Here is a 27,421-nt window from a genome sequence, read left to right as displayed (position 1 = left end):
TTCTACAGAAATCGTTTGTTAATATCGTATACGACGGCCACGACTCGTAATGACAGCATCTAATCGCTTGCCATCTTCATCGCGCAATTTGGCCAAGCATCTCAGAAGTAAACGCCCCTGTCTACCTGTCAGTTTTCTCGGACGTCCGCGTTGTAAAGTTGAAGTCTTGCTTTTACAGCGGTTCAGGATTTTTTCTCGCGCTGTCGCTGGATTATTCTCCAAACAACTCCACGTGAAACATTACAATGAAGTGCCGTTTTTCGAATTGACATTCCCTTAACTTGGCTCAAATGATACACACGAGCACGTGTGTTATTATCAATCCACCGCCGAGAAACCATTTTTATCGCCTTTCAGCTAAGTCCTGTATCGTGCAGTTGCAATCTCTCCCTAAATACATCTGCAACTACACAGAAAACATGTTCCAGAACATATTCGGCAACAATTAGACACATCGTCCTCATCCAAAGCATAGGAGCACTCACCCAAATGACGCGAGGACAAACGTGGCACATCCATATCATTACACCCAAACCGCAACGAGATCTCTTTAGAACTTTCTACAGATCTGTAATCAACACAATCCCGGTCAAAAAGATCGTGACACCAAAGCATGTTTGAACCCCCCTCCCCCGTGACAATGTTGATGGCGTAAAAACTGTCGGGCTCCTGGAAAAACGCCGTTCTCTTTGCAACATTGAATAGGGGGAAGGGGTAATCTGCTACGCAGCGTGAAGTGTCCCCTTTATTTTTGTCTGAGATTGTGTAGATGCGTGTCACGCGAGCTGTAGTTAGTAATTGAATGAAAAGGTCATGGGAGCTATTTATGTGAAGTGTCTGTAGAAGTGGGGAGTATGCATATTATGGAAATGATTGAATTTTGCTAGATATATTAAACGAGTATGGAGAGGCCAGTAGTTCAAATAAATGAACAACTTGAGGGAAATAATTTCTCGTCAAGGAGGTCTCACTTTTAATTAGGTTAAGAGAATTTATTTACAGTTGTCAATTCTTGTAAACGTTGTTGTTAATTGTGTGCGAGGTGGAGACTTCCTAACTCGTTCTTAGATGAACACTAAAAGATCATTTCTGTTCAGACAGTTGAAAATGTAACGGTGTTGTGATACTTCTTGTGGCGAAATGGGTACATTTTGGGCACTGAGATATAATCTATGGAGGGCAGCGGTGTTCTTGGTGGAAGGCAATTGAGAAGTGTGTACCTCGTGACGTTTCGCGGAATTTATACTCGGGCCTTCTTTAAAAAGGGCAGATTTTAGTAAACAGTGAAGGCACTATGAAATGAAGTTTGCTTCCGAAACTTGCAACTACGGTAAACAAGTGCCAAGTAGACGAACGATTAACAACATATAGGAAGAAAGGAACGATTAACCATTTGATAGACGAACGATTAACCATTTCATAGCGCCAGTACTGAAGAGCAGGAGGTTTAGAGTGATCGGTTTACTTGTGATGCTATTTTACATGATAGGTAAAATCGTTTATTCAGTTGAAAACTGTACAACCCTGAAAACTCTTCATGTTGCAAACAGCCAAAGTGGTTAACCGTCATTATAAATAATCCGCAATTCATAGCTGATTAATTATGCTAAAGCACGGTTAACCAATTGCAAGACTCACCATTTCACTGAAACGGGAGAAATACGCACAAAAGTGCAGTGAACTGAAACTTTGTGTTGACAATTTTTGTTTAATGGCATAAACGACAGTACAACAATTCGGCTTGTCGGGAAATTACGAATGCAAATGGTTAATCGTAGGTGGTTAACCGTATTCGGATTTATGATAAGTCGCCTGTTTGGTCCCACTGTTACGGCGCGTACACTAAAGAACACAGGACAAAAATATGGATGTTTGAGTTGCTTATGATTATAAACGTTGTTGTAAACAGACTATAACTTTGTAACAAAACATATATTGTAGCTTAGCGGGTGAATTTCCATTGAAGTGACTAGTACAAATTACAGTACAGAGAACTCTGTTCAGTCACCATAGTTTATCCCAATGTACTCTGTTATATGCCCTGATATTGCAGTGATACGGCTTCTCTCTCTAGAAACTTTGAAATAATCAAAAGATAGTTCTTGGTTCTACAGAAATCGTTTGTTAATATCGTATACGACGGCCACGACTCGTAATGACAGCATCTAATCGCTTGCCATCTTCATCGCGCAATTTGGCCAAGCATCTCAGAAGTAAACGCCCCTGTCTACCTGTCAGTTTTCTCGGACGTCCGCGTTGTAAAGTTGAAGTCTTGCTTTTACAGCGGTTCAGGATTTTTTCTCGCGCTGTCGCTGGATTATTCTCCAAACAACTCCACGTGAAACATTACAATGAAGTGCCGTTTTTCGAATTGACATTCCCTTAACTTGGCTCAAATGATACACACGAGCACGTGTGTTATTATCAATCCACCGCCGAGAAACCATTTTTATCGCCTTTCAGCTAAGTCCTGTATCGTGCAGTTGCAATCTCTCCCTAAATACATCTGCAACTACACAGAAAACATGTTCCAGAACATATTCGGCAACAATTAGACACATCGTCCTCATCCAAAGCATAGGAGCACTCACCCAAATGACGCGAGGACAAACGTGGCACATCCATATCATTACACCCAAACCGCAACGAGATCTCTTTAGAACTTTCTACAGATCTGTAATCAACACAATCCCGGTCAAAAAGATCGTGACACCAAAGCATGTTTGAACCCCCCTCCCCCGTGACAATGTTGATGGCGTAAAAACTGTCGGGCTCCTGGAAAAACGCCGTTCTCTTTGCAACATTGAATAGGGGGAAGGGGTAATCTGCTACGCAGCGTGAAGTGTCCCCTTTATTTTTGTCTGAGATTGTGTAGATGCGTGTCAGGCGAGTTAGTTAGTGAATGAAAAGGTCATGGGAGCTATTTATGTGAAGTGTCTGTAGAAGTGGGGAGTATGCATATTATGGAAATGATTGAATTTTGCTAGATATATTAAACGAGTATGGAGAGGCCAGTAGTTCAAATAAATGAACAACTTGAGGGAAATAATTTCTCGTCAAGGAGGTCTCACTTTTAATTAGGTTAAGAGAATTTATTTACAGTTGTCAATTCTTGTAAACGTTGTTGTTAATTGTGTGCGAGGTGGAGACTTCCTAACTCGTTCTTAGATGAACACTAAAAGATCATTTCTGTTCAGACAGTTGAAAATGTAACGGTGTTGTGATACTTCTTGTGCCGAAATGGGTACATTTTGGGCACTGAGATATAATCTATGGAGGGCAGCGGTGTTCTTGGTGGAAGGCAATTGAGAAGTGTGTACCTCGTGACGTTTCGCGGAATTTATACTCGGGCCTTCTTTAAAAAGGGCAGATTTTAGTAAACAGTGAAGGCACTATGAAATGAAGTTTGCTTCCGAAACTTGCAACTACGGTAAACAAGTGCCAAGTAGACGAACGATTAACAACATATAGGAAGAAAGGAACGATTAACCATTTGATAGACGAACGATTAACCATTTCATAGCGCCAGTACTGAAGAGCAGGAGGTTTAGAGTGATCGGTTTACTTGTGATGCTATTTTACATGATAGGTAAAATCGTTTATTCAGTTGAAAACTGTACAACCCTGAAAACTCTTCATGTTGCAAACAGCCAAAGTTGTTAACCGTCATTATAAATAATCCGCACTTCATAGCTGATTAATTATGCTAAAGCACGGTTAACCAATTGCAAGACTCACCATTTCACTGAAACGGGAGAAATACGCACAAAAGTGCAGTGAACTGAAACTTTGTGTTGACAATTTTTGTTTAATGGCATAAACGACAGTACAACAATTCGGCTTGTCGGGAAATTACGAATGCAAATGGTTAATCGTAGGTGGTTAACCGTATTCGGATTTATGATAAGTCGCCTGTTTGGTCCCACTGTTACGGCGCGTACACTAAAGAACACAGGACAAAAAATATGGATGTTTGAGTTGCTTATGATTATAAACGTTGTTGTAAACAGACTATAACTTTGTAACAAAACATATATTGTAGCTTAGCGGGTGAATTTCCATTGAAGTGACTAGTACAAATTACAGTACAGAGAACTCTGTTCAGTCACCATAGTTTATCCCAATGTACTCTGTTATATGCCCTGATATTGCAGTGATACGGCTTCTCTCTCTAGAAACTTTGAAATAATCAAAAGATAGTTCTTGGTTCTACAGAAATCGTTTGTTAATATCGTATACGACGGCCACGACTCGTAATGACAGCATCTAATCGCTTGCCATCTTCATCGCGCAATTTGGCCAAGCATCTCAGAAGTAAACGCCCCTGTCTACCTGTCAGTTTTCTCGGACGTCCGCGTTGTAAAGTTGAAGTCTTGCTTTTACAGCGGTTCAGGATTTTTTCTCGCGCTGTCGCTGGATTATTCTCCAAACAACTCCACGTGAAACATTACAATGAAGTGCCGTTTTTCGAATTGACATTCCCTTAACTTGGCTCAAATGATACACACGAGCACGTGTGTTATTATCAATCCACCGCCGAGAAACCATTTTTATCGCCTTTCAGCTAAGTCCTGTATCGTGCAGTTGCAATCTCTCCCTAAATACATCTGCAACTACACAGAAAACATGTTCCAGAACATATTCGGCAACAATTAGACACATCGTCCTCATCCAAAGCATAGGAGCACTCACCCAAATGACGCGAGGACAAACGTGGCACATCCATATCATTACACCCAAACCGCAACGAGATCTCTTTAGAACTTTCTACAGATCTGTAATCAACACAATCCCGGTCAAAAAGATCGTGACACCAAAGCATGTTTGAACCCCCCTCCCCCGTGACAATGTTGATGGCGTAAAAACTGTCGGGCTCCTGGAAAAACGCCGTTCTCTTTGCAACATTGAATAGGGGGAAGGGGTAATCTGCTACGCAGCGTGAAGTGTCCCCTTTATTTTTGTCTGAGATTGTAGCTTCTGTCTTAGAAAAAGATAGTTTTAAAACGAATTAACTTGTGCCCGAAATACAATTTAAACTGGTGTGAAGGGATCTTAACACGTCGATATCGATGTGGTAACGATTATTTGTTACGAGAGCAATATATAGCTTGCTGAGCATGATTTTGGACTTCATTAATTAGGGCCAAGGTTTGGCCAGAAAGTTATCAACGGTGATCGAGGAATATCAATTTGATATTAATGTTCTCGAAAATTCCAATTTTAATATTTTCTAGCTTCATCTTCCGATGATTATTTGAAAGCTCCGAGCTGAATTGCACGCTGAATTAACGAGTGATCCATTGTCGGTTCCGTTCTGGCGTTAAAAAAAATCGTAGTTTGTATCAGCAATTCTGGGATTTCTGTGTTTCACTTGCGCCTTGATGACAGGCGCCCAATTTCTGGGTCCAATTTAGCTCTGTGTATTTTTCGTTTGCACGCTTTTCAGCTTCTATTCTATCACGATTATTTTTACTCAGTAGTGTTATTCATTTAAGTTTAAGATGTTGTTAGGACATTCAATTCGGATTCGGTCCGGGGCTTCCAAAAGCTTCCAAAAGAAATTGCGTCTTATCATCAGTGTGACGCATCTCTACTGATTTGACGGACGTTATCCTATCCTACTCCAATATATTCTTCACCCTGCTTACAACGTCCGGATCGCCTAGTCTTCAATTTATAGCAATGATTCATCGTTTCATTGGACTCTAGATCAACTATAATTTCCTATTTATATTCCAAATTAAGCTAAGGGGAAGGTCTTGGTTGGTGAAAAACCTCATAAAATCGAACCGAACGAAACTGAATTTTGTGTTACCCTCTCCAAACACAAAGAATATACTACTATCAAGATCAGCTATCAATGATTACGTAGAGTGCTTGATCACAACCTGAATATAGATCTTCAATTTAATCATGACAGTAGTATTTCATTCAAATGAAGGTGTAGTGCCCTTCCAATCAATTTATAGTACCACAGCTATACATAGTTCAAAACCTTGAATAGAATACATAAACATCACTACAACGCATGAAACTTATATTAAAGAATTAAACCTCTTCCAAAAACCGCGAATCTGTTAGTATAGCTGTAATGAAGAAACCCGAGTTAAGGCCGAACTGGCCTTTTACATATTATTTCGAGCACGATTCACTAACAATTGGACCAAGCCTACAGAAAAATTAGCTCAAAAGGTTTCAAGTACGCATAGGGCCTTGAGCTACATCCCAAAGGCGGTTCCAGAACCAATTGAAACCAAAGACAAAACCGTTGCTTATCACATCTTTTTATTTCCTTCTTCAACTTGCATTCACTTAATCAATTCAATTACCTCCTTGAAGAAGTTAAGGCGTGCCTGATGAAATATTGTGAAAAGTAAAAAATATAAATATCCTCACAACCGTACAAACCAGCCTTGCATTATTATTTTCTTTTTACTTAATGTATAGCTCGCACTTCCAGTATAGGAGGTGTTAATGTTTTGATCTGGGAGGATCGCATAGCCGCTAAACAAAACTCCATCTCTTGGTTTTACATGTTTTGGTTTCTCTGAAATTCAGAACATTGAAGCGTTGTTAAAAAATCGAATTTTTTACAACGCTAGACAACGCTACGAGGAACTAGAAACTTTTTCCTTCCCTTTGCTCGCAAACATTCGGTGAAAATTTTCTGTGGCGGGTCGTATCACCTGCAAGTATCAGAGACGTTGACAATCTTCGTGCGTTCAAGGCTTACTAAAAATCGATACTAAAAACGAGCAGCAGTGTATCATATCATATATATCATATATCTTTATTTACCCTCGGATTTTTAGAGTAGCTTGGTGTAGCTAATTTCTCCGAGCATTTACCCTCCCAACCATGATACATCACAGAGGACAGACCAATAAAACTTGTCTCTTTGCGACAAGTGTACGTGCGGGTACTTGTCTCTTGTGACAGCGTAACAATGTTTTATTGGCGTGACAGTGTTTTATTGACAGCGTGACAGTGTTTTATTCTCTATTTTCGAATTCCCCATGATACACTTTGTTTGCCCCCCAAATTTTTCATAAACCATTGTTTTCAAATGTTCTTGGGAATATGCAGTGTCCCCAAGAGCATTTGAAAACAATAGTTTATGCAAAATTTGGGGGGCAAACAAAGTGTATTATGGGGAATTCGAAAATAGAGAATTGGGTTTTTTAAAACACGAGGCGTAGCAGTATGCTAATGTTATAAGACCCGATAAAACACTTGCTGCGAGTTTTTTGAAACGACTTCAAAAACATTCCACAAAAAGCGTTTCCCTCTGGAATCAGAACAATGGTTCGAATTGTGAGAGGAGAGTATTAGCATACTGGTATCAGAAAAACAAGCTATGCCTTATTAGTATTAGTATTCTTTATATAAAGAATACTAATACTAATACTAATAAGGCAGGAGTGTTTCATCAGGATATAAAACTCATGCTCATGACATTTAATCGGTGTTTTGATAGGCTATTCGCGATTCATGAATTATGAAGGAGATTTTGAAACGACATATAACTTGAGATATTCTTATTTGATATCTAGGCTTTATTTTTAGAATCTCGCATCTTGTTTTTAACGAAGTTCTAAAAAGTCAATAAAGGAGACCTTAGTAAATAAATATTATCATTTCAATTACCGTTAATTTTATTGTCGATATATCATTGTCAGCTTTAAAAGACGTGTTTCACAAACTGATCCAAACTAACACCTTAAAGTTACTGCTGATGAATCTTCAGAGCTCCCGATCTAGCTGGCTTTTATTTTGCGTGTTCTCTGGAAAAAGGGATTCACATTCGCTCGATTTGTACCGGAGAAAACGGACCCTTGATGCGTTTTAGAGCTAATGTCACGCAACACAAAGGACGTTGGAATACGAAAAAAGGGCACGGAAAGTTGCAGAGTATAAACTGCAAAACCCCTGAAAACCCCTGAAAACTCATTGTTTTTACGCCAAGACACTGGGAACTCCGAGTTGCGAATTACCTAGTCACGGTGTTTAACGACCCAAACATTTCATGGACAAAAGAGTTGTGCGACGGATCCCTCATCCGAGAAAACCATTTGCAGATGTAAAGTGCAGTTGCTCCTTGAAAAATCAGCAGGCACTTTGTCCCTTCATACTGCTGCATGGCAACCATTGCAGATTTAGCATCATTCATTTCCTTTTATTCTTTTAGAACAGAGAGTGTTTTTGGCACTAAATAATTGATGGTAACTGGGTGACTTTACCGACAAACTATTGATGAAAGTATTTTATGGCAAGGGCGTAGCTTTTTGTTTTTTTACATGTATTAAAGTGGGGACAGGCACCCTTGGCAAAAGCGCCAATCACTGCCCCCCCCCCCCCCCTTCTCACCCTTTCATTACAAACCAACATGGCGGACGATTAGTTGGGATTTTATGCGAGTGAGCCTTCATGAGTGAATTATGTCTTAAACCGTGCTAGACAAAGCACGACGTAAGGTTGGCTTGTTTTGAAAGGGGTACCCCTAGTTGCGGAATTGAAAGAGGCTCGATGTATCCCATTGATCTGAGCTCGGCACTACATAAATGTTACAGAATGTATACTGGGAAAACAACACAATGTACAGATTTAGCCAAGCTCCTCGGTTATTTATTCTTACTGCCTGTAGTGTTAGTGGAAATACAAGGTGTCGAATAGTTCGCGTTTTGATCTTTCCGGTTGCTGTTTTATTAAATAACTACTTCGTTTTCTTTGCTTTCTTCTATATAAAAATTCATTACCTGACTAGTGAATTCCTCGGTACATTTTACGCTAAAAACCGATACACCACCAGCAATGAAACCAGCCCGTAAGTTTATGAAAGTAATTTTGCCTGGGGCAATTACCAAAATGAATGAAGAATGCCCTCTGTCTCAGTCAATCAGCATGTGGTATCATTTGAAATATTTAAGAGCTCATAACATTGATGGCAAAATAACTAAATTTTAGTAATTTTGCCCTCTATGTTATGATCTCTTTAATATTTCACATGATACCAAATCAGATATGTGGGTGGTAGGACGGGGGTTGGGAGCCTTGGTGATAAGAGGGACAAGATGGCAAATGGATTTGTAATGATTTTCCTATCAAAAATAAAGTTTTGTCCAAATATTGAGAAAAATCGAAAAACAAAGCAAAATGACTTATGCCAATCTGAACATGTGTATCGTCATATCAGTTTATAACAATACCATTGCGAACTATGTTAATTTTTAAAATATTTCTTGGAATATTTTTCAAACAGGGAAACGGGAGGACCAGAAAGCTATCCATTACCAGCGATAGCTGGTTCTTCAGAGAAGGTGGGCCGCCGAAACAGCCCAATCCAAGAGGGAGGTTGTTTAAGACATCTTGAGGGAAGAGTAAATTTAGGTGAACAGTCAAATAAAGCACTTTTAGAGGAACTTGTCCGATTACAGGGAGAGCTTAAAGGGAGTATACGACGCAACGAAGACACTTTGAGAGAGGAAAGAGAAGAAAGACTTATACTTGCCAAAAAAATTCAAGCAACGAATAATTTATACACTCAAATGATGATGCGTATGGCACATGCTGAAGGGAAAATTGAATCTGAACACAGTACTGTGGGGTCCTTAGTTAACCACACCAAAGAAGTGGAACAAGCTCTAATGGGAAATCAACAGCAGTTGTTGAGCAGACGAGAGCAGATAACAGTTCATGTTGAGCGTTTGAAAGATGATTTAGAGGACACAAGGGAAAATTATGAGCAGCTTCAAAAAAATATGAGAGCTTTGACAGATGATGTCAGAACAATGAAAAGTAAACATGAAGTACAAGTGGTTCAGTTTGGGACTGTGGTACAGGAAATTAGACAGAGAATAAAGAAGATTGAGAGTGATACTGGCACAGCTGTAAGTGCAGATGGTTACATACCTACATTTGTCTTGTAGCATAATTACAAAATTCTTGGATAGAGTCACCCCCAAATAAGTTTATTCTGGCCTTTCTGTGAAACATGCGTATATTTCAGCTCACACCTAGTTGAGTACAATTGCTATAGTGGAAGCATTTCCATTGCTTTGTGGACAAAGTTAATGCAGGCCTGTTCCTTGCAAACAGACAGGCACTCCAGATAGCCTGGCAAGTCAGAACACACTTCAAGGCGAAGCATATTCCAAGACTGATCTTATAAGCAAACAGTAGATCTGAACAAGGTCATTGATTTCTACTCCTACTTTTTTCAGGAGTCATATAGCATTCGCACGTTAGCCTTCTTAAATATATAATTACTATACATATTTGAAATTAACGTAAATCAGAAGTCATAGAAATGTTTGCTCTGTTAAAAAAAAGAGATACAGGAAACTCAAGGAGGCAATGACTTGCAGACTATTCCGGTCAAGGTTTAATGGCTAATGGTATTAATTTACTCAAAACAGTGATCCAATGTACAATGTACATATAAGCAGGGCCTCTTGAGGTGAGCCATCTAGCAATAAATGTTATCCAAATGTTTTGGCAGAAAGCATGACAGTTTAGGTGCCCGTTGAAATGAACTCAGCACTGCCATTAGGGACCTTTAGATCGGAGTACGAGGACAACTACGAGAACGAGGTTGTTTACCATTTATACAAGCAGAAACAGGATGGTACTAGATTTGTTCAAATGGTAAGCAAAAAACTCCCGAATGGGAAATTTAGGTGGGATAGGCGTGTACCATTTGCAAAATTCGTTCAGGTTTACCGAGAGTCTGGAGGGAAGCAAAATAATGGAGGAATGCAAATGGTAAACACGTTTTCCGTTTGGAAATTCTTTTGGGAATTTTGGAATACCTTTCGAGAAATCCCGTTTTCTCCGGAAATTTTCTGTTTGGGAAGACCAAAATAGGCTTACCATTTACATTACAAGCGAAATTTCCGGATTTTTTTGGTAAATGGTAAACAACCCGAGTTTCCGTTTTGAGCATGACGCGCACTTAGAAAAATGTCGTCCAAGCCTTATGCGCATGCTCAGGACAGAAAACTTGTACTCGTTGCCGTCCTGGGGGCCATTTTCGGGTGCCACAATTTCCTTTGTATCTCAAGAACGGAGAGAATTTAATTCGTCAAACCTCATAGTTAATTTTTTTTTTGTTACCTTGAAAACATGTTAAAAGATCGGGTCTCCAAAACAAGCGGTTGGCAATTTCGCAGATGGTTTTTCGGGCCCGAAAAGTTTTCGGGACTTTCGAGAAACGGGCCCCTGCTCCTCCGATGTAAAGGTCGTTATTATGTCCATATATGTAGAGTGCAATGGAAAATAATAGTTTTGTTTTTAGTCTTGAAATAATGGTCGAATTCTTAGAAATAAAAAGCACAACAAACAAACATTCTGCACTTACAGAAAATGAGGGTAACATAATGAAATCTGAAGGAGAATTTTTTTTCTCTTTCACTAATTAAGTTGCACCAGCTCAGAAAGTAATTAGCCCTTTTCCTGCCTAGAATTTGCTTGTATGTTTTGGCTTGCGTCCTTTCTTGTACATGATAAGGTACTTTTGTCAATGGTGGTTATATTCATGTTTCAGTTGTCTTCCTTAAATAAGCATCGTGATGATCAAGACTCAAAAGAAGCCAGCATGTTTCAGTTCAAGAATGCCGTTGAGGCCAGGTAGAAATGGGCTTTCAGGCTTATTGTACAAACCAATAAATTATTGTTTACTTACTGTTTAATACAAGAGCAGGATTGTTTTATTGGGTTTTAAACCAATTAGAACCCGATAAAACATGACCTGTGAGTTTTTTTGAATGGCTTCAAAAACATTCTCCAAAAGCGTCCCTTACATAGACCATAGACCACTTTCATAAATGGCGACCATGTTTGCATTCTTTTGTAAATATGTTAATTAGACCTACTGCCCTCATTTTGACACAAAAATTCTTTTGAAATTTGCTTGCTGTAGCGAGGCTAGAAAGGCTTATTGGCATTTAAAAAAAAACAATATTATATTTGGCTGCCATTATGAAAGAGGTCTATTATGATGAAAGAAAACAAGCTAACCCTTATTAGTCTGTATAAAGAATTCTACTGAGGAATGTTTAATTATCAGTTTCTAAAGTTCATATATTTGACGTTTTTTCAGTGATCTGATAGACTGTTTTGACCATGAATTATTAATGAGTTGTTTTGGATGAAGTTTAAAGAACTCTACTTCTGTTTGCAGATTAGCTGATGTGAAAGAGATAACTTTAGAACTCAGAAGACGTATTGAAACAGAGGAGAACGAGAGGAGGACTGCAAACCAGCAAAACCAACTCAAGTTAGTTGACAAATATATCTAATCCTTATAGCCTCAATTTTCGATTTAGTTGGCTCATACACTATGCGTAAGAGGTGTATATTAGGTCAGTCCATTAGCAAAAGGAATTTTGTGTGACTCCCACATAATGGGTTTACCATTTTTTCGCCACTTTTACAATCCCATGCCGAATTCCGTCAAACCTCAGTAACTCTGACTTTTAAGACATTTTGGGCCTCACTAGAGCTGTAATTTTGATATCATGCAACTGGTCATGGATTCACCAATAATTTGCTGGTCAGATACTAGGCGTATATGAGGATTTGACCCAATAAAGAACAGAAAAAATAATTTGAACCTAATTATTGCAAACAATATACAAGGGGTCTACAAGATAAAGGAGCTGACAAAAATTGTGTTAAATTAAGTTTATTACTCTGACTGTGTTCAAATTACAAGTAAGGAGATCCTCTTGGGTTGCACGGCTTTGAGGGGACAAAAATAATTAAATATCTTGTTAAACTTGACAGAGAGCAAGAGGTCATCAAATGAAGTGAGACAAAACTGGTCTGACTTGTCCGCTGGATTAATATTAATTTTGTTCTATTAGTCTTGAGAAGTTGAAAGCAGTTGTACAGGAAAGCAACCTCAAGAGGGAGGAAGAAATGCATGCTACTACCATGAACTCCAAGGAGAGAGAAAACCTTCTGGAAAATGAAAGAAATATGATTTCCATTAAACTGGCAGAAATTAATGAAGAGCAAAACAAAAAGATGTTACAGAAAGATATTCGACTCAGAGAGGATGCTCAAGCTAAATTTGTGTTGTTAGAGAAGGTAAGAATAGTAATAAATTTACAAGATAGCATAGTTGAATGGCTGGCAATGGAGATTCTTCATCTTGGTAGTTGTCTTGAACATGACCTCCAACACAAACCCTGGAAAGTATTTCAGATACGTTAATGCTAGAGGAGTATAGTCAGTATATTCTGCAGTAAGACATTCGTGTTATTGCTGTTGTTCCCCATTTGCTTGCATACTACTGTGTTCCAGTAAAATGTGATTGTAGCTCTCAACTTAGCTCATTGTACTACATTCTACAGACTTACTCTCAAGTTATCGGCAATTAATTTTAATTCATAAGCCTTAAGTTTGCTCTAGAGTTCATTAGACAGTAAAAAATGAGTACTTTTATATTTCTCCATATTCTCATTCCTTCAGGGTACATCCCCAGGGCTGACTGGGCTTGAGGTGTTTTCATATATCAAAAAAGATTGATAATGAAATCTCATAGAAACTCATGTTTACTCTTCTTTGCCAGTCCTATTATAAACACTCAATATTATGTAGTGATGGGCGACTTACAAAGGTCCAATAACACAACACTTCCCCTTACGAGGAGGGAACAACAAAGAGTTCTTATCTGATATACAAGACGCATACTTGTCCAGTACACCCTAACTAAGTCTATGTGGTGCATACCCTTCTGTTCATGCAATAAATATTGATATCAATTCACATCAGTCTCTGTGTCCTGCAAAGTTACAATCAAGTCGGACCAAGAGTTTATCAGTATGTTTATCATAGTCTCATTCCTTATGTTATTTGAATATAATTTTCAAATAACATAAGTTTGTTTGTTGGTTTTCTACTCTGCTCCGAGAGGTTTTTTCTTTGGGTACTCCGGTTTTCTCCTCTCCTCAAAAACCAATATTTGATTTTACTTGCATTAATTTATTGATTTCAGTGTACAGTGTTCCCAATTAGTGCTCCTGCGCTAGAAGACTAGACACTTAAATAAAGTTCCTTTCATTTCCTTTCAGAGGTTGCAAGAGGAGCAAGCAACAAGACTGGTATTTGAGACATCTGTAAGAGAGGAAATGGAAAAATGTTGGCAGTCGCTCAAAGCTTATGTTGATGAAGAAGCACATTCCATCAGACAGTCAGAAAAGGTAAACTCTCAAGCTGTTTTTTTTTTTTTTTTTGCCATCCTTCAGTAGCAGTCATTTTAAACGGCAGGTACAACACACAGGTCACAGGTCATTGTTTTACCAATACAGAAGGTATCCTAAACATTTATAAAAGCTAACCTTAGGCCTAATTAGTCCTAAACAAACGTTTTTAGGCCTAAGGTTTTATGAATGTTTAGGATACAATCTGTAATGGTAAAACAATGACCTGTGACCTGTGTTTTGTGCCTTATGGGCGTCGAATATTCCATGTTGAATAATTTTCGGCATGAGTGAACATTTCCTCCAAGTGTGCGCGCGTGAAAAGCTATTGCCTTAGGCTTACATCAAGACGCTGCGTATTGTGCTTAAACGCTTATCGTTGTCAAACGTGGCCGATAAAGTATAGAAAGAACAATAATCAAGCCCCGACTCCAGCTCATCAGAAGATGAAAATTTGCTTTTACTTCACTAACTGCGACGAAGACGAAGACGTTTGTGAAAGATTTCTCACATAACTCTCGATTATTAAGGACACCTTACGTCTTATGGACAAAGATCATTCGTCCTATCTCCAACACTACGCATGTGTCTTGGTGTAAGATGGTAAGGCGATAGCTTTTCACTCGCACATACTTGGAGAAAATGTTCACTCGTGCCTAAAATTATTCAACATGTTGAATGTTTCGTGCCAATGGCATGCGTGTGACTAAAAGCACTGAAAACCCCACGGCATATTGGGAGAACTTGCCCCCAAAATTTTGAACAAGTAAAAATAAACAAAAAATTGCAAACAGAAAAGATAAAAATAAAATTCAAAACAATATAAAAAAATTCAAAAGAAATAATATTTTTGGCAGGTTAGGTTTAGAGCGGCAAACAACGTTAACTTCGGTATAACTTAGAAGTTATTCCCCAGAAGTTATACCCCTTACCCAAGGTATGACGTGTGAATCAGTCGTTGCTCTAAAGTCGCTCTTAAGTCAAAGTTTATTGAGTTAGGTTCGGCACATGACTGGAGCAGTGTTTGGAACGGGCCTAAGCCAATCAGAACTCATTTGAAAGTTCTTCATTAGTTACGGCGCATGCGTACACTGCTTTTGCTCTTGAAAGCGTCCTTGAAAGCAAAACAAACTCTCCTTTACTTCACTTTTCAACGCTGTAGTTTTAAAAATAATACGGCTACCAATAAATATTCATGTCAAGATAAAAAGCCCAGATATTCGAGAAATCCGGATAATCGAGGTCCGGATAATCGAGGTCCGGATAATCGAGGTTTGACTGTAATCTTAAGTTCTTTAATATACAAAAAGTGTCACTGGCTGAAAGAAAAATTACACAGATTTTTCCACAACTTGTAGAAAAATTTGTGTAATCATTTTATTGGATAAACACAAGGCAGGTGTTTTGTGGGGAAAAATTGGCATTGGGAAAAAAAATTGGAAAGTTAGAAAAAGAATATACAAAAATCAGGCAAAAAAAGTATATATACATCAGGAAAAAAATCTCTATAATAAAAAAATGCCGTGAATCCAAAAATAAAAAAAACAAGAAAAAGAAATGAAGAAACAAGGAAAAAAGATGAAGAGGAATTGCAACAATTGGGAAAAGAAATGCAAAAAGAAGAATTAAATGAACAATAGGTAAAATAGAAGAAAAAATAAAATAAAATTGTGAAATTGCTGGACTTATTTTAGTTGAAAAAGATAAAAAAAATTAAAAAGATGAAAGAAATGAAAAAGATGAAGAAAAGAAGTAAAAATTATAGGAAAAAATTCAGCATTGAAAGACTACACAAAAGAGTGAATTTGATCTTTCAATATTAGAACAGAAAATGTTGATATTTGTGATTTTGGTTCACAAATTAAAAATAAATTTATTGAGTTTTTAAGAAAACACTAAAACGAAAAAATTGTGGTAAGTATGAATATAAATTTTCAAAAAGTTGAAATTGGAAATGTTGAAAGATATGTTTATAAAGACTTTGAATATTACTTAAAACACAAAAGGAAAAACTAATTATTTATAGGAACAGATGAATATATTTTTTTGAACAACTTTTGTTGAGTTTGATTTTAAATTTGCTCAATTAACAGCTTATTAGAGCAATCTTGGAATTGGTAAAATGTTAGAATGAAAAGTACGCACACAAAATGAACCCTTTAAAAGGTGGATAAATACTTACGCCAAATTTTGGGGGGCATTTTACACAATTAAAGCCTCGAGTTTCAATATTTGTTTGAAAAAATCGATTTTTTCCTCTATAAAATTAATGCTAAAAGTAAGCCAATTTAAAGTGGCGATTTCTAGGACGCAGCCAAAATTTGCCAGTTACCCTTCTTTACCTTTTACTTAATTCTTTTCATTTTTCTTCTAGTCCAGTGTTCCTTTTATCTAATTGAAACTAAAAAAAATTCTGTTTTGGGCACTCAGAAGTTTTCATCATCTACAGGTATGCAATGTTGGTTTTTCTTTCAGATGGCACAGGCAAGGGTTGATCAGAGTCTTTTACTTTTGAATGAATCCATCTCATTACTGGAGAGGCAAATGGAGGGAGGAAGAAAAGGAATAGAACAAGTCTTACATGCTGAGATTACGTCACGGTACATTTATTTGACGACTTAATATTCATTAATATTTTATTTTTGGATCTTAACACCACCAGAGCATTCCCTCACGGACTCACTGACTCCCTCACCTCCTCACAGACCTACTTACTGACTCACTCACTCACTCACTCCGACGTTACTTTTTTTTTCTTTCATTATTGCGTTCGACGAAGGAGAACGTATTCTAAGCGTGTCAGTCCCGCTGGTCTCGAGTATCGATCGTGATGCCAGACGATTTCAGCGTTTGGACGCCATCTTGGACTGGCAGACATGGCCTCGATCACATAAGATAGTGTTACGGCTTGCCGAAGGAAAGTCAAGTCCTATTTGACGGGGTTAATTCCTGGATGGGTGACCGTCCGGCACCCCGTTCTGTACACGCCGGGAAGTTACACTGTTAGGCTATCCATCAAGAAAGGCTACTGATATCCCACAAAACTGATATTGCATTTTATTAAAAACTGAATTACAGATATCAGATTTCCAGCATTTTCATGGGCTCACCGGACATAGGCTATCAGTTCATATACCTGCTCTACCTAACATGGTCAAGGAACGCGTTAGCATTAAAACGAGCTGAAAACATTTTTGCAGCTCTGAGAAAAAATTGGCCTTCAAAAGCCTTTTTGGACCGGAATTGACCGAGACAGAAATCGGCGCTTGTGCTTATGCTTGCGTCAGGCCCGTTTTTATGGTGTAATAAGCGCTCTCGTGCTTGCGTTTATGCTTGTGATTGCGTCGCTAGTGAAAACCAGGCTTTACTGAACAGATACCGGAAAAGGGCACAAAGCGATTCTCCCCAAAATATACAGCTTCTTTCAAATGCCTCGTCGATGACAAAACAGGAATTGAAGGCATGTGCATTTCACGAATTTTACCGCTAGTTTTAAGTATTCACTCGTTCATTCATCGTTTTTCTGCCTTTTAATCTCTCGTTAACAGACAGTCGCAAAATGAGAAATTGTCCAACAGATGCAACCAGCTTGAGGAAAAACTAAATATGGCAATCAGTACATTACAGCAAGCCTTGGAAGGTGTCAACTCACAAGTCTCCGAAAGTGTGGAGAAGGTAAAAGACTACGCAGAAACGCGTCTGCTGACGACTGTTGAAACGGTTCCGTTGGAGAAGTGTTCTGATGGGAGAATTTAACCACTTCAACCTAACATTAGAAATTTCCCTGGTCATCAGTCAAAACTTTTTGTAAAAAATAATTTTATTTTTTAAATATACGCACAGTTACACCATTGAAAAGTAACATTGTAAAGTACAGTAAACAATACAATAAGTATTGCAATACGAACGTGACATGAATCAAAGTTGCCTCTGGAATATGTGATCTCAATAGAATACGACCTTGAATGAAATAAGCGTATTATGTTTAAGTGCGGGTTACATGCGAAAGGGAGAAATGGCCCTCGTACTTATTTGGACAATTTAAGACTTATAGACCGGGTTTCGAACCAGTGACGTCCTCGATGCCGGTGAAATGAGCTATTAGAGAGATTAAGCATGACGTTTACGCCAAACGGCAAACGTCGGAGTGAAATTAGGGTTTTGCCAAAGATGGAAGAACCCTGCTTGATATTAGCTCATTTCTGTCCTGTTAGCTCCATATATCAAGCAACTTCTCAAAGGAACGAGACAAGTTAAAATGAGATAATTTTCACGCTTTTATGATAAACAGGAGCCTGCTGTTTCCCGTTTGCCGTTGGCCGTAAACGTCATGCTTAATCTCTCTATGAAGCCACTTAGTTGGGAGCCGTCAATTTGTTAGGCTCATGTGTTCCCGTGCAAGGACTGGGAGGATCGTTTCTCCCTTTAGAATGCGACCTTATCGATTCCTAAGATTTGCGCCTCCCCGGTATTTACTCACTGATATTTTTCAATGCATCTACTTGAATGATCGACACGTAAGATACGATACCATTGTTTTTCTGAGTATTGATTTGTCATTTTCCAGGCCAAGGAGGAGCTGAAGTCACTTATGGACAAAAGTAACAATTCTGATTTTAAAGGACTTGCTGATGTGGACAAAAGACTGAACAAGCTCAGCAAAAGAATAGCAGCATTAGAAGCCGCTTTAAGCAAGCTTGAAAACGTAAGTATGGCATGATTCTATCTGCGTTGCTTATTATTTTGTTTCCTTTCTAAGTGACAAGTCCCTTCTCCTGTCTTATCATTGCACCGAACTTGGATGAGGGTACACTCAATCTCAATTGATTAATATTTCACGGGGTATTCCAATAACGATTCGCCAAACGTTTTGCCGATTCCACTCCTAAAGATACAGTGAAGATATTGCACGATTATCACTGTTCTCGCTTCTCTGATTTCACTATTGAGATATCGAAAATCGGAACCCGTTTACGCCCGGTTGTAAATCGACAGTTCCAGTCAGCCGTCGTGAAAAGGGCAAATCATCTCCTCCTTTTTTCTGTGGAAGTTCTTAACAGAAGAAACCTCACCTTAAGACACCAAACGGGAGAACAGAGTAGAAACGAAATTCCTAACTTCCCCTGATGTCATCAGCCGTGAATGAGGTTGTGGTTGTGAAAACCCTCCCGTTCCCCTATCACCGATGGACATGTTCGATCGGACCTGCTCGAGACATCATGGCTAAGAAGGATGACTGTGATAACGAAGATGACAACAGCGATCAGTGGTTACCTCGTGCATCTTTCTGAATGCCACATCTCGTGGCTGGTCAACTTAGTTCTAAATAACGGAATTGTATCGCTAGGCCTAAGTAAAAATGCTGGTGACAAGCCCTGCTGAAAGAGACTTACCTGATTAGAGTGTAATGTGAAGTGCTAAGTTTCTACCCCATGTGTACAATGTGAGCGTTAGCCGTACTAATGGAAATGGTCCCACACAAGGACAGAGAAAAGCTCTGACCGGGGTGGGAATTGAGCCCACGACCTTCGGGTTAGATCACCGCTGCTCTACCGACTGAGCTACAAGGTCAGACGGGAGCAGGCCGTGGGACCTGAAGATGTTAAAGTCACGGCAATGAACATATACAAGTAAAGGGAAGAATTACGTTTTTGCAAACTTTGGCCGTGTAGCACTTATATTTGCTTATATTTATATTTTTAAAGAAGCCAAACACGTTTTATCACCGTTATCAGCCTGTTTTGATTTGTTTGCGGAACCTCTGCCCCGTCACCATGTATTTCTCTACTTAAGCAGTTTCCGTATGTCCCTTGTGCGTTTATTGGCGAAAATAGATGCTTTGTCTCTGGAGACACAGATAACAATGACGTAATAATGTACAATTGCTGGTGGACGAACAAAAGGGGCAAATGAGAGATCTTTTTTTTCGTCCACCAACATGGCGGCGATGACGTAACGTGAAAACCAACCAAAACGTCATAATCATCTTCCTAGTGGTCGTCATCGTCCTCTGCCATAATAAATTATGCCTCGTTCTTATGCCGCTGGCGTTGTTATCAACTCAGTCTATGAACTGTCCGAATAGTTTAGTTAGGTGTCAAAAAACGGGAAACCGGCATTCCAAACGGGACCACTAAACATTTGTCAATTGTGAATGGGTGCGTTTTTATGTCCTTGTAAAAGATCATATTTGGCTCTGAAATTCTCACTGCTTATTTCAATTCTCAACAGCTTGGGAAATCAGAGCACGATGATCGAGACATCAACGCGGGACTGGTAGCAAGCTGGCGTCAGGATACCGAGCAGCAGTTCAGAGATGTGAATGATAAGCTGAGACCACTTCCAGAGGAGGTGAAATATGCCAAACTTAACCCATTTCCTTGGTTTGATCTCGTTTTGTCGATATAATTACTATAAGTTTTAACCCGCCAGATGAGGAAAAAAATCAAAATAGCTTGCGTAGGAAGTGTTTCCGTGCGGGGAACAAGCAAGTGCCAGTATGGCAATCCCAGTCGGAAAGTGGGTGGGATTTGTTTGTTTTATTTGTTTTATTTTTTTTCCGTGTCGGTAAAACTCTTGCCTGTGACTCCCCTGGTAAGTGGTGTCTTTGTGCATAGAGCCTTCTGCGCGTATTTTCTTAGGATAATAATAATAATAATAATAATAGTAATAATAATAAGGGTAAGTGGAAATAATAAGGGTAGTGGAAATGCGTAGATTTCTCTGGTGGACACAGGAGAATCATTAACTTAGCCTGCAATGGCGTCGAAAGTCATGTAACGCGAATGGCGTTTTAGTGGATCCTTAAACAAAATATACCCTTATAGAGCTCAATAATGGAAAGTCAGTTGGATAAACTAGGCAGGCGGTCAAAAACCAACATCTGGAATCTCAAAAGCGACGAATAATGGACTTCGACAACAATCTATCGCCCGTCGAGCCGAAATCAAAGTGAGCTGTATTTCTAAAATAAGATTTTACCAAGTGTGCTGTTATGTAGAACACTGAAACCAAATGGAAAATTCTCTGGTAACTTATGGGTTCAACAAAGACAGAGAACGAATCGAACACCTTACGTGGATCTGTGATCAACTCTGCACAGTTTTCTTGTAAAGAAAATATTTGGAAATTTGAAAGACAAGAATTATTTGAAAGAAAGCTTGTCGGGTATTTTGTGCTTCATTATTCAAGGAAAAGGTTCTTCATGGAAACGGCTTGATCCTGAAATTTAGTTTGTTGCAATATTGCGCATATTGACACGATTGAGTTTCTTCTCTTCACGCACGTAATGAAATAGATGGGGTTTTCAACTCTAATAGCAAATGTGTTGTTTGTTTCAAAAAATTGTTCGCTGGAAAAGGTGGACTTTATGAATTTATCATGTTTTATGCGAGGGGGGCTTAACTGGAGAATTTTTAAGGCAATAGTAAGGCATTTTCTTGTCAAAATGAGGTTAGCGTCTTTCTGGTGTGTTAACTTAATTAAATCGTGAGTTTTGTATTTGCCGTCTGCCGCGTAACCTTGATTTCCACTCTCAAAATTACCTCCAGAACCTACTTTTTGCGTAGAATAAGCTTTTAGAATGATGTTCTTGTTTTGCATAAAGCAAGCTAACAAAATCTGTACCTTGCTGAGTTTGCATTTGTTAGCGTTAATAGTATTTTCGGTCCGATGCTTCTGTTTTAAGAGGGGTAATTGTTTTGATCTCCCATCCAGATACTAACCCCGCCGGACAGATAAACTTCAGTGAACTTTGATATTACAAAGCTGTCAGATGCTCAGAGGGCACGCTTAAACTTGTGGTGAAAAGAAGTTGTGAGGGAATTTGAAAATTATCAACATGTCAGCTCAGAAGCCAATGTTTCTCGCTTCTCTTTTATTTGTTATTCTTCAGAGACTGGAATGCTGTAGTTCGATACCACACAATCCAGTGCCTACCGATTTTCTGTAACACGTACCACAGGCAACCCAGTGTATGCTTCACGGAAGCATCTCGTTAGTTCTTTAAGGACACAGAAGTTCATATGTTTTCGCTCGTGGAAGGCGTTCATAGTGGAAGGAAAGGGAAGGGAGAGTCAGTGGACAGGAATTTGGACACGGAAGACGAGAAGGGCATACGAATTTCCTTCACGCGCATTCCTTCTGCAAGCAAACTGACTATGTTCTAATCGTCTTTCCTTTAGGGGAATTTTCTAAAAATTCATTGACAGACAGACAGACAAACTTGCAAAACGTGTCCTCTATCTATTAGCTTGCGGTTTCATGAAACCCAGTTTAGCTGAAGAACGCACTGATAGCTTATCCCTAAGTAAAATACCCCAAGAAAAATGAGCTTGTCATGCCGATTTAGATTTATATGCTGAAAGATACCTGCTGATGTGATGGCAAGGTGGAAACAAAAAACTGATGCTTTTTTTTTTCACGCTGATGGTATGATATTTCCCAAGTACCTCTCCTATTTTTTGTCATAAGTGGCTATCTTGTCATCAATGAGTTAACCAAAGGTCACCGTTAACTTTTACGAGTATGCCTACTTCATCATTGATGAATGGATCTCTTTAAAAGTTCTTTGGTCCAAGCGGCAAAACAAGAATGCCGTAAATACAATAAAATGACGTTAAAATAGTCGAAACAAAACGATTAACATCATAACAGCGCAATTTGAACAACTGTGGTCCTTATAGTGTTTCTAGGATCTGCAGGATCTGAGTATTGTTCTAGTACAAATATTCACTAGTTCGATTTGTTACAGGAAGAAGTTAAATCGTCCTCAAATTAATTTTGGTTTGTCGCGTCTCTAGGTGAGTGAACTTCAGCGGCAACTGGCGGTATTGAGAGCTGATATTGAAGCCAAAGAAGATGCAGAGAGAAGAAAAGCAGAAGGGTAAGTCATTCACTTGCGTTGTAAGTCAAATCAAGGGAAAATAACTGTAGGAAGAAGCTCAAGGTTTTGAATAGGAGACACGTTTTTTAGGTTAATATTACGGACTGATTCTTCCCTACGTTAAGATCATGTAACAGCCCTTTTCATGGTTAGTTTTTCTTATTTGCAATACAATGAAATGTAACGTGGGTGCGAGGCAATTTCTGGTTAAAACTACAAAATAGCCCGAAATTGCCTCACATACATGCTACATTACATCAGCGTTAAGTTACCATGTTGTCAAGGGCAACTTTCTTCGTTTCCAAGAGTTACTTTTAGGGCCTTGACGTCATGAAGCCCGCCAAAATTTACTATTGGTAACGGTTAAATTCAAATTGGTGACCGTCACCAGTTAAATGACGTCAAACCTCGAAAGGTTACCCTTGGAAACGAAGCAAGTTGACCTTGACAACATGGTAATGTTAACGCTGAAACTTTGTCACCAAACCTCCCTAGTGTCATACTCAACTGAGAATGGTAGTAATACTGATACAATCGTCTGTGGTACAGAGAAGACCCAGTTTGGCGTCACAATCACTCTTTTTATCTTGTTTTTTACTGGTAATCCGCCCGTTGGCAGTAGGGTAGAATAATGCCTTAGAACCTACACAATATAATATAATACGTTGTTTTTTTTAAAAAGAGAGATTTTAAAAGAGTTAATACTTTTTGTGAATAGACGGCCGCCCACTCTTCCTGCCGACAAAGAACCCGAACCTGAGACAGAACCGGAGCCGGAACCCGAGTCGGAAGCGGAGCCGGAACCCGAGCCGGAACCGGAGCCGGAACCCGAGCCAAAGCTTGCGGAAGAGGAGGCGGATACTGAAGACATTCGCAACAAAGTCGTCAAACTGGAGGAAGACATACAGCATGTAAGAAGTAACAAAACGTCTACTGCCAGGGAGGCGCAGTCAAGACTAGTCAGCGCTATCACTGACTTCAGCAGTGCAGCGTCTTATTATCAAAAAGCGTGTTTTTTTAGCAACGGACGGTAACCCGGAATGAAGCGTTTAATCTTTAAAGTCTCCTCGACGTAACCACATTTTCAATGCTAAGTGTCTTTACTCTTATGGAACTTTTTGCTGGCTTGAAAATTTGGCCAAAAGCTACATTTACCACCAAGAGTCCATTACAGTCAGGACAGTGTCTGTTTTTAAACCATATTTTGCTGGAAGTAAATAATAGACCAAATCGGCTAATTCAATGTTGTGCCCAATTCATATCTCTCGGGGTTAAGATTCTTTGTCTATTGTATTTGCATTGTAATTCTTTAGCATTTACATTTAAATGATATGGAAATATCTGGAGCAAACGTTTTATTTCCAAATGGTTTGATTTGGGTACAACATTGAGTTAGCCGATTTGGTCTATTGTTTGTTTTCCCGCAAAACTTGATTTAAAAATAGACACGTTTCTGACGGTGATGGGGACTAGGCCAATTTGATGGACCCTTGCTACGACCAAATAAAGCAAAAAAGACATCTCCGGTTACCTTTCGTTGCCCCGTCGATACGAGGTTCTTACAGTCTTGAATCCGAACTTGAAGCTGCAGTTTCAAATCCTTTAAGTTACGTTTGTATTAAATAAAGAAATGACGCACCAACGCAAAGCGAACCCATCGAGTTCAGAAATAGTCAGTAGAGCCAGGGAGTTTCGAGAAACCGGATTTGATGCCAAAATACTTTCTTTTCATGTTTGAAACCTAAAAAGTAAAGTTTCATGTTTTATTTCAGACTTCGTCTCAAGTAGCGAAGCTGGAAAATACAGTGGAAACACTACGAACAGTCGTGACACGAAAAATACAATTAGAGGCCCAAGCGGTAAGTCAATGGATAATTTTTCAGTAGATTGGTATGCTTGTGTTCATTCAAGATCATATTTCTCCGTTTTGGATCGGCTTACATCCCCTTTTAAGTCTAGCTAGCTGAGCAAACAGAATCATCCTTAATTTTTCTATTTATTTGACGATCGACACCATTCTTCAATTTGTGGCAAGTCTTGGGATGAATGATGCCCTTTTACGACGCCACCTTATTTTTGCGAAGGACGTTTCAATTTGTGACAGTTGAGAACGCAAAAAAACACTTTTAGTTTAGTTCTCGAAGATATTGTATCTGTCAGGCATTACTAAGACGAGGATGGGTCAGTTTGTTTCTGTAAGGTACAGCCTCTTGTTCTTTCAGTTGAATTTATGGCTCTCGTGCATAGTGCAATGGAAAATACGCGGGCCGTAACTTAAGTGCAACCCATGAAGTTGTTGTCTGTATATACCACATTTATAAATGGTGGCCAAAGGAATATTTCTTTTGTTCTTACGCTAATATGCCATTTCCGAGTTGATGGCTGCCTCCTCTTCTAAGCGAGTCTAAGTGCAAAGTTTTTGTGATGGTAATTAGTTCTACTTTACATATGAATGAAAACTAATTTTCATAAGGAAAACTTTGCTCTTAGACTCGCTTTGAAGAGGAGGCAGACAGGAACTCGGAAGTGGCAAATTAGACCCACTAGCCTCGTTTGCATGGACAAAACACAAAATAATTGTTGTTTTAGAACGAGGCTAATTGGTCCGGCTTATTAGAACATAAACAAATACAAGGTCCATGTAACGGCATTTTCACAGACGAGGTCATGAATAAGATTTGGCGTTCCATTCTCAATCCCATGGGTAGTAAGTTCTCATCCAAAACTTGTGATTAGCTGGATGGCGCAGTGGTGAGAGCACTCGCCTTCCACCAATGTGGCCCGGACTCGATTCCTAGATCCGGCGTCATATGCGGATTGAGTTTGTTGGTTCTCTACTCTGCACCGAGAGGCTTTCTCCGGGTACTCCGGTTTCCCCTCTCCTCAGAAACCAACATTTGCGTTAATTGTTGATTTCAATTTATTGTGTCCCCAATTAGTGCTCCAGCGCTAGAACGACTAGACACTTAAATAAAGTTCCTTTCCTTTTTTGCATTGGTGAGATTAACCCTCGCGTTTACGTCAGACCAAAAATTGCTTGCTGTCAAAAGTCAAAGGAAGTTGTTTGATTTTGCCTAATTTGTCTGTTATCTACAGATATCTTGCATCTTCTGAAAAGACATCGTAAGAAAAGTTTCATCTTTTATGACAAGAAGCAACCTTTCGTTTGTCTTTTGACGTAATGAATAAATCTCCAGCTCTCTAATATATCTCTATACAATGCTAGCCTACGAGTAGCCGTACCCTACCCCCGAAAGAAAAACGGGAGGAGGGGGCGTCTACGAAAAGCTGGCCCAAATAGTGTTCCGTGACGTCACGCCTTTTGCAAGAAAATGGAGAATGGTTTCTCAATTAGTCAAATACCTTAGTCAATTCTTTCGAGAACACTGATTGGTGAAAATAGATTGTACCGTTGACTTCGGTCGCTTTTTTGGCGTTGATGATAACAGTGAGGAAGAAAACGGTGCAAAACGTGAATAGTTTGCTCATCTTGGCTCCGAGATGGGCTGTTGCTAGCTAGCCTGGGGCGCTTCAGTGTGCTGAAATCCAAACTTTCTGGAAGCGATTCCTTCGACTGGAAAACAAGCCGAGCGTTTTCGAAACTTGGTGCGTAGGAGCTTCCAAGGTTGTGCTGCAAATTTTGCCGTTTTTTAAGGGCAACATAACTGTGTTGTTCTTAAACGATGATTATTTGTTTCCATAAATGAGATTAAGGTCTAATTAACTCCGAGCGTGGACAAACTTTCATTGCTTACAGAAAGGATTGACTACAAGACACCACTGGGTAAATCTGACATTTATCTGATTTCACTGAATCCTTATCAAGAATTAATCTGTAACTATTTTCAAATTCAATAAGAACAATATTCCATAAGATAAATAAATCAGTTTGAAGCCGATAACAAGTGAGTGAATCCGTAAGCAATACAAGAACACAGCCTGGAAAAGTACTTAAAGACTGTTTTCACATAAAAGGTTGTCTTCTTGCTTTGGACTAAATATGGCTCAAAAACCTTTTCAATGTCTCAAAAACACAGCATACACTTGAAAAGGGACATTGACTTGCAAATGAGTTCCAAAGAACAGAAATATATCCAAAAAAATCGAAATTCAATGAAATACGAAGCTTTCGTTTACACCAATTTTAGCGGAAATACCACTTATTTCCAGAAATTGTATAAATTACCGTGACGTCACGGAGCACAAATTGGGCCAGCTTTTCGCAGACGTTTCCTCCTCTCATTTTTTTCTTTCGGGGGAAGGGTACGGCTACACGTAAGCTACACAATGCACTGTGCATATAAAAGCCCACGTTCACCCGACAGGCATTGCG

The 27,421-nt window shown here is 39.0% G+C and overlaps 1 protein-coding gene across 1 annotated transcript in view; it reads left to right on the top strand.

Annotated features, from left to right (window-relative positions):
- LOC138059941 (coiled-coil domain-containing protein 154-like) overlaps positions 1-27,421 on the top strand; it is a 68,436-nt gene that overhangs the window by 37,931 nt on the left and 3,084 nt on the right. Inside the window, exons 2-13 of the mRNA XM_068905602.1 lie at positions 9,260-9,887; positions 11,543-11,625; positions 12,179-12,274; positions 12,864-13,089; positions 14,076-14,204; positions 16,680-16,804; positions 17,753-17,879; positions 18,772-18,909; positions 20,436-20,555; positions 23,006-23,088; positions 23,807-23,999; positions 24,861-24,947. Of these exons, the coding sequence (XP_068761703.1) occupies positions 9,260-9,887; positions 11,543-11,625; positions 12,179-12,274; positions 12,864-13,089; positions 14,076-14,204; positions 16,680-16,804; positions 17,753-17,879; positions 18,772-18,909; positions 20,436-20,555; positions 23,006-23,088; positions 23,807-23,999; positions 24,861-24,947 (2,035 nt within the window). The remainder of the gene's footprint in view (positions 1-9,259; positions 9,888-11,542; positions 11,626-12,178; positions 12,275-12,863; positions 13,090-14,075; positions 14,205-16,679; positions 16,805-17,752; positions 17,880-18,771; positions 18,910-20,435; positions 20,556-23,005; positions 23,089-23,806; positions 24,000-24,860; positions 24,948-27,421) is intronic.

This window comes from Montipora capricornis, chromosome 8 (genome assembly GCF_036669925.1).
Source record: "Montipora capricornis isolate CH-2021 chromosome 8, ASM3666992v2, whole genome shotgun sequence".
Classification (NCBI taxonomy): Eukaryota; Metazoa; Cnidaria; class Anthozoa; order Scleractinia; family Acroporidae; genus Montipora; species Montipora capricornis.
The sequence above is the reverse complement of the archived record's forward strand: the minus strand, read 5'-3'. Positions and strand labels throughout refer to the sequence as shown.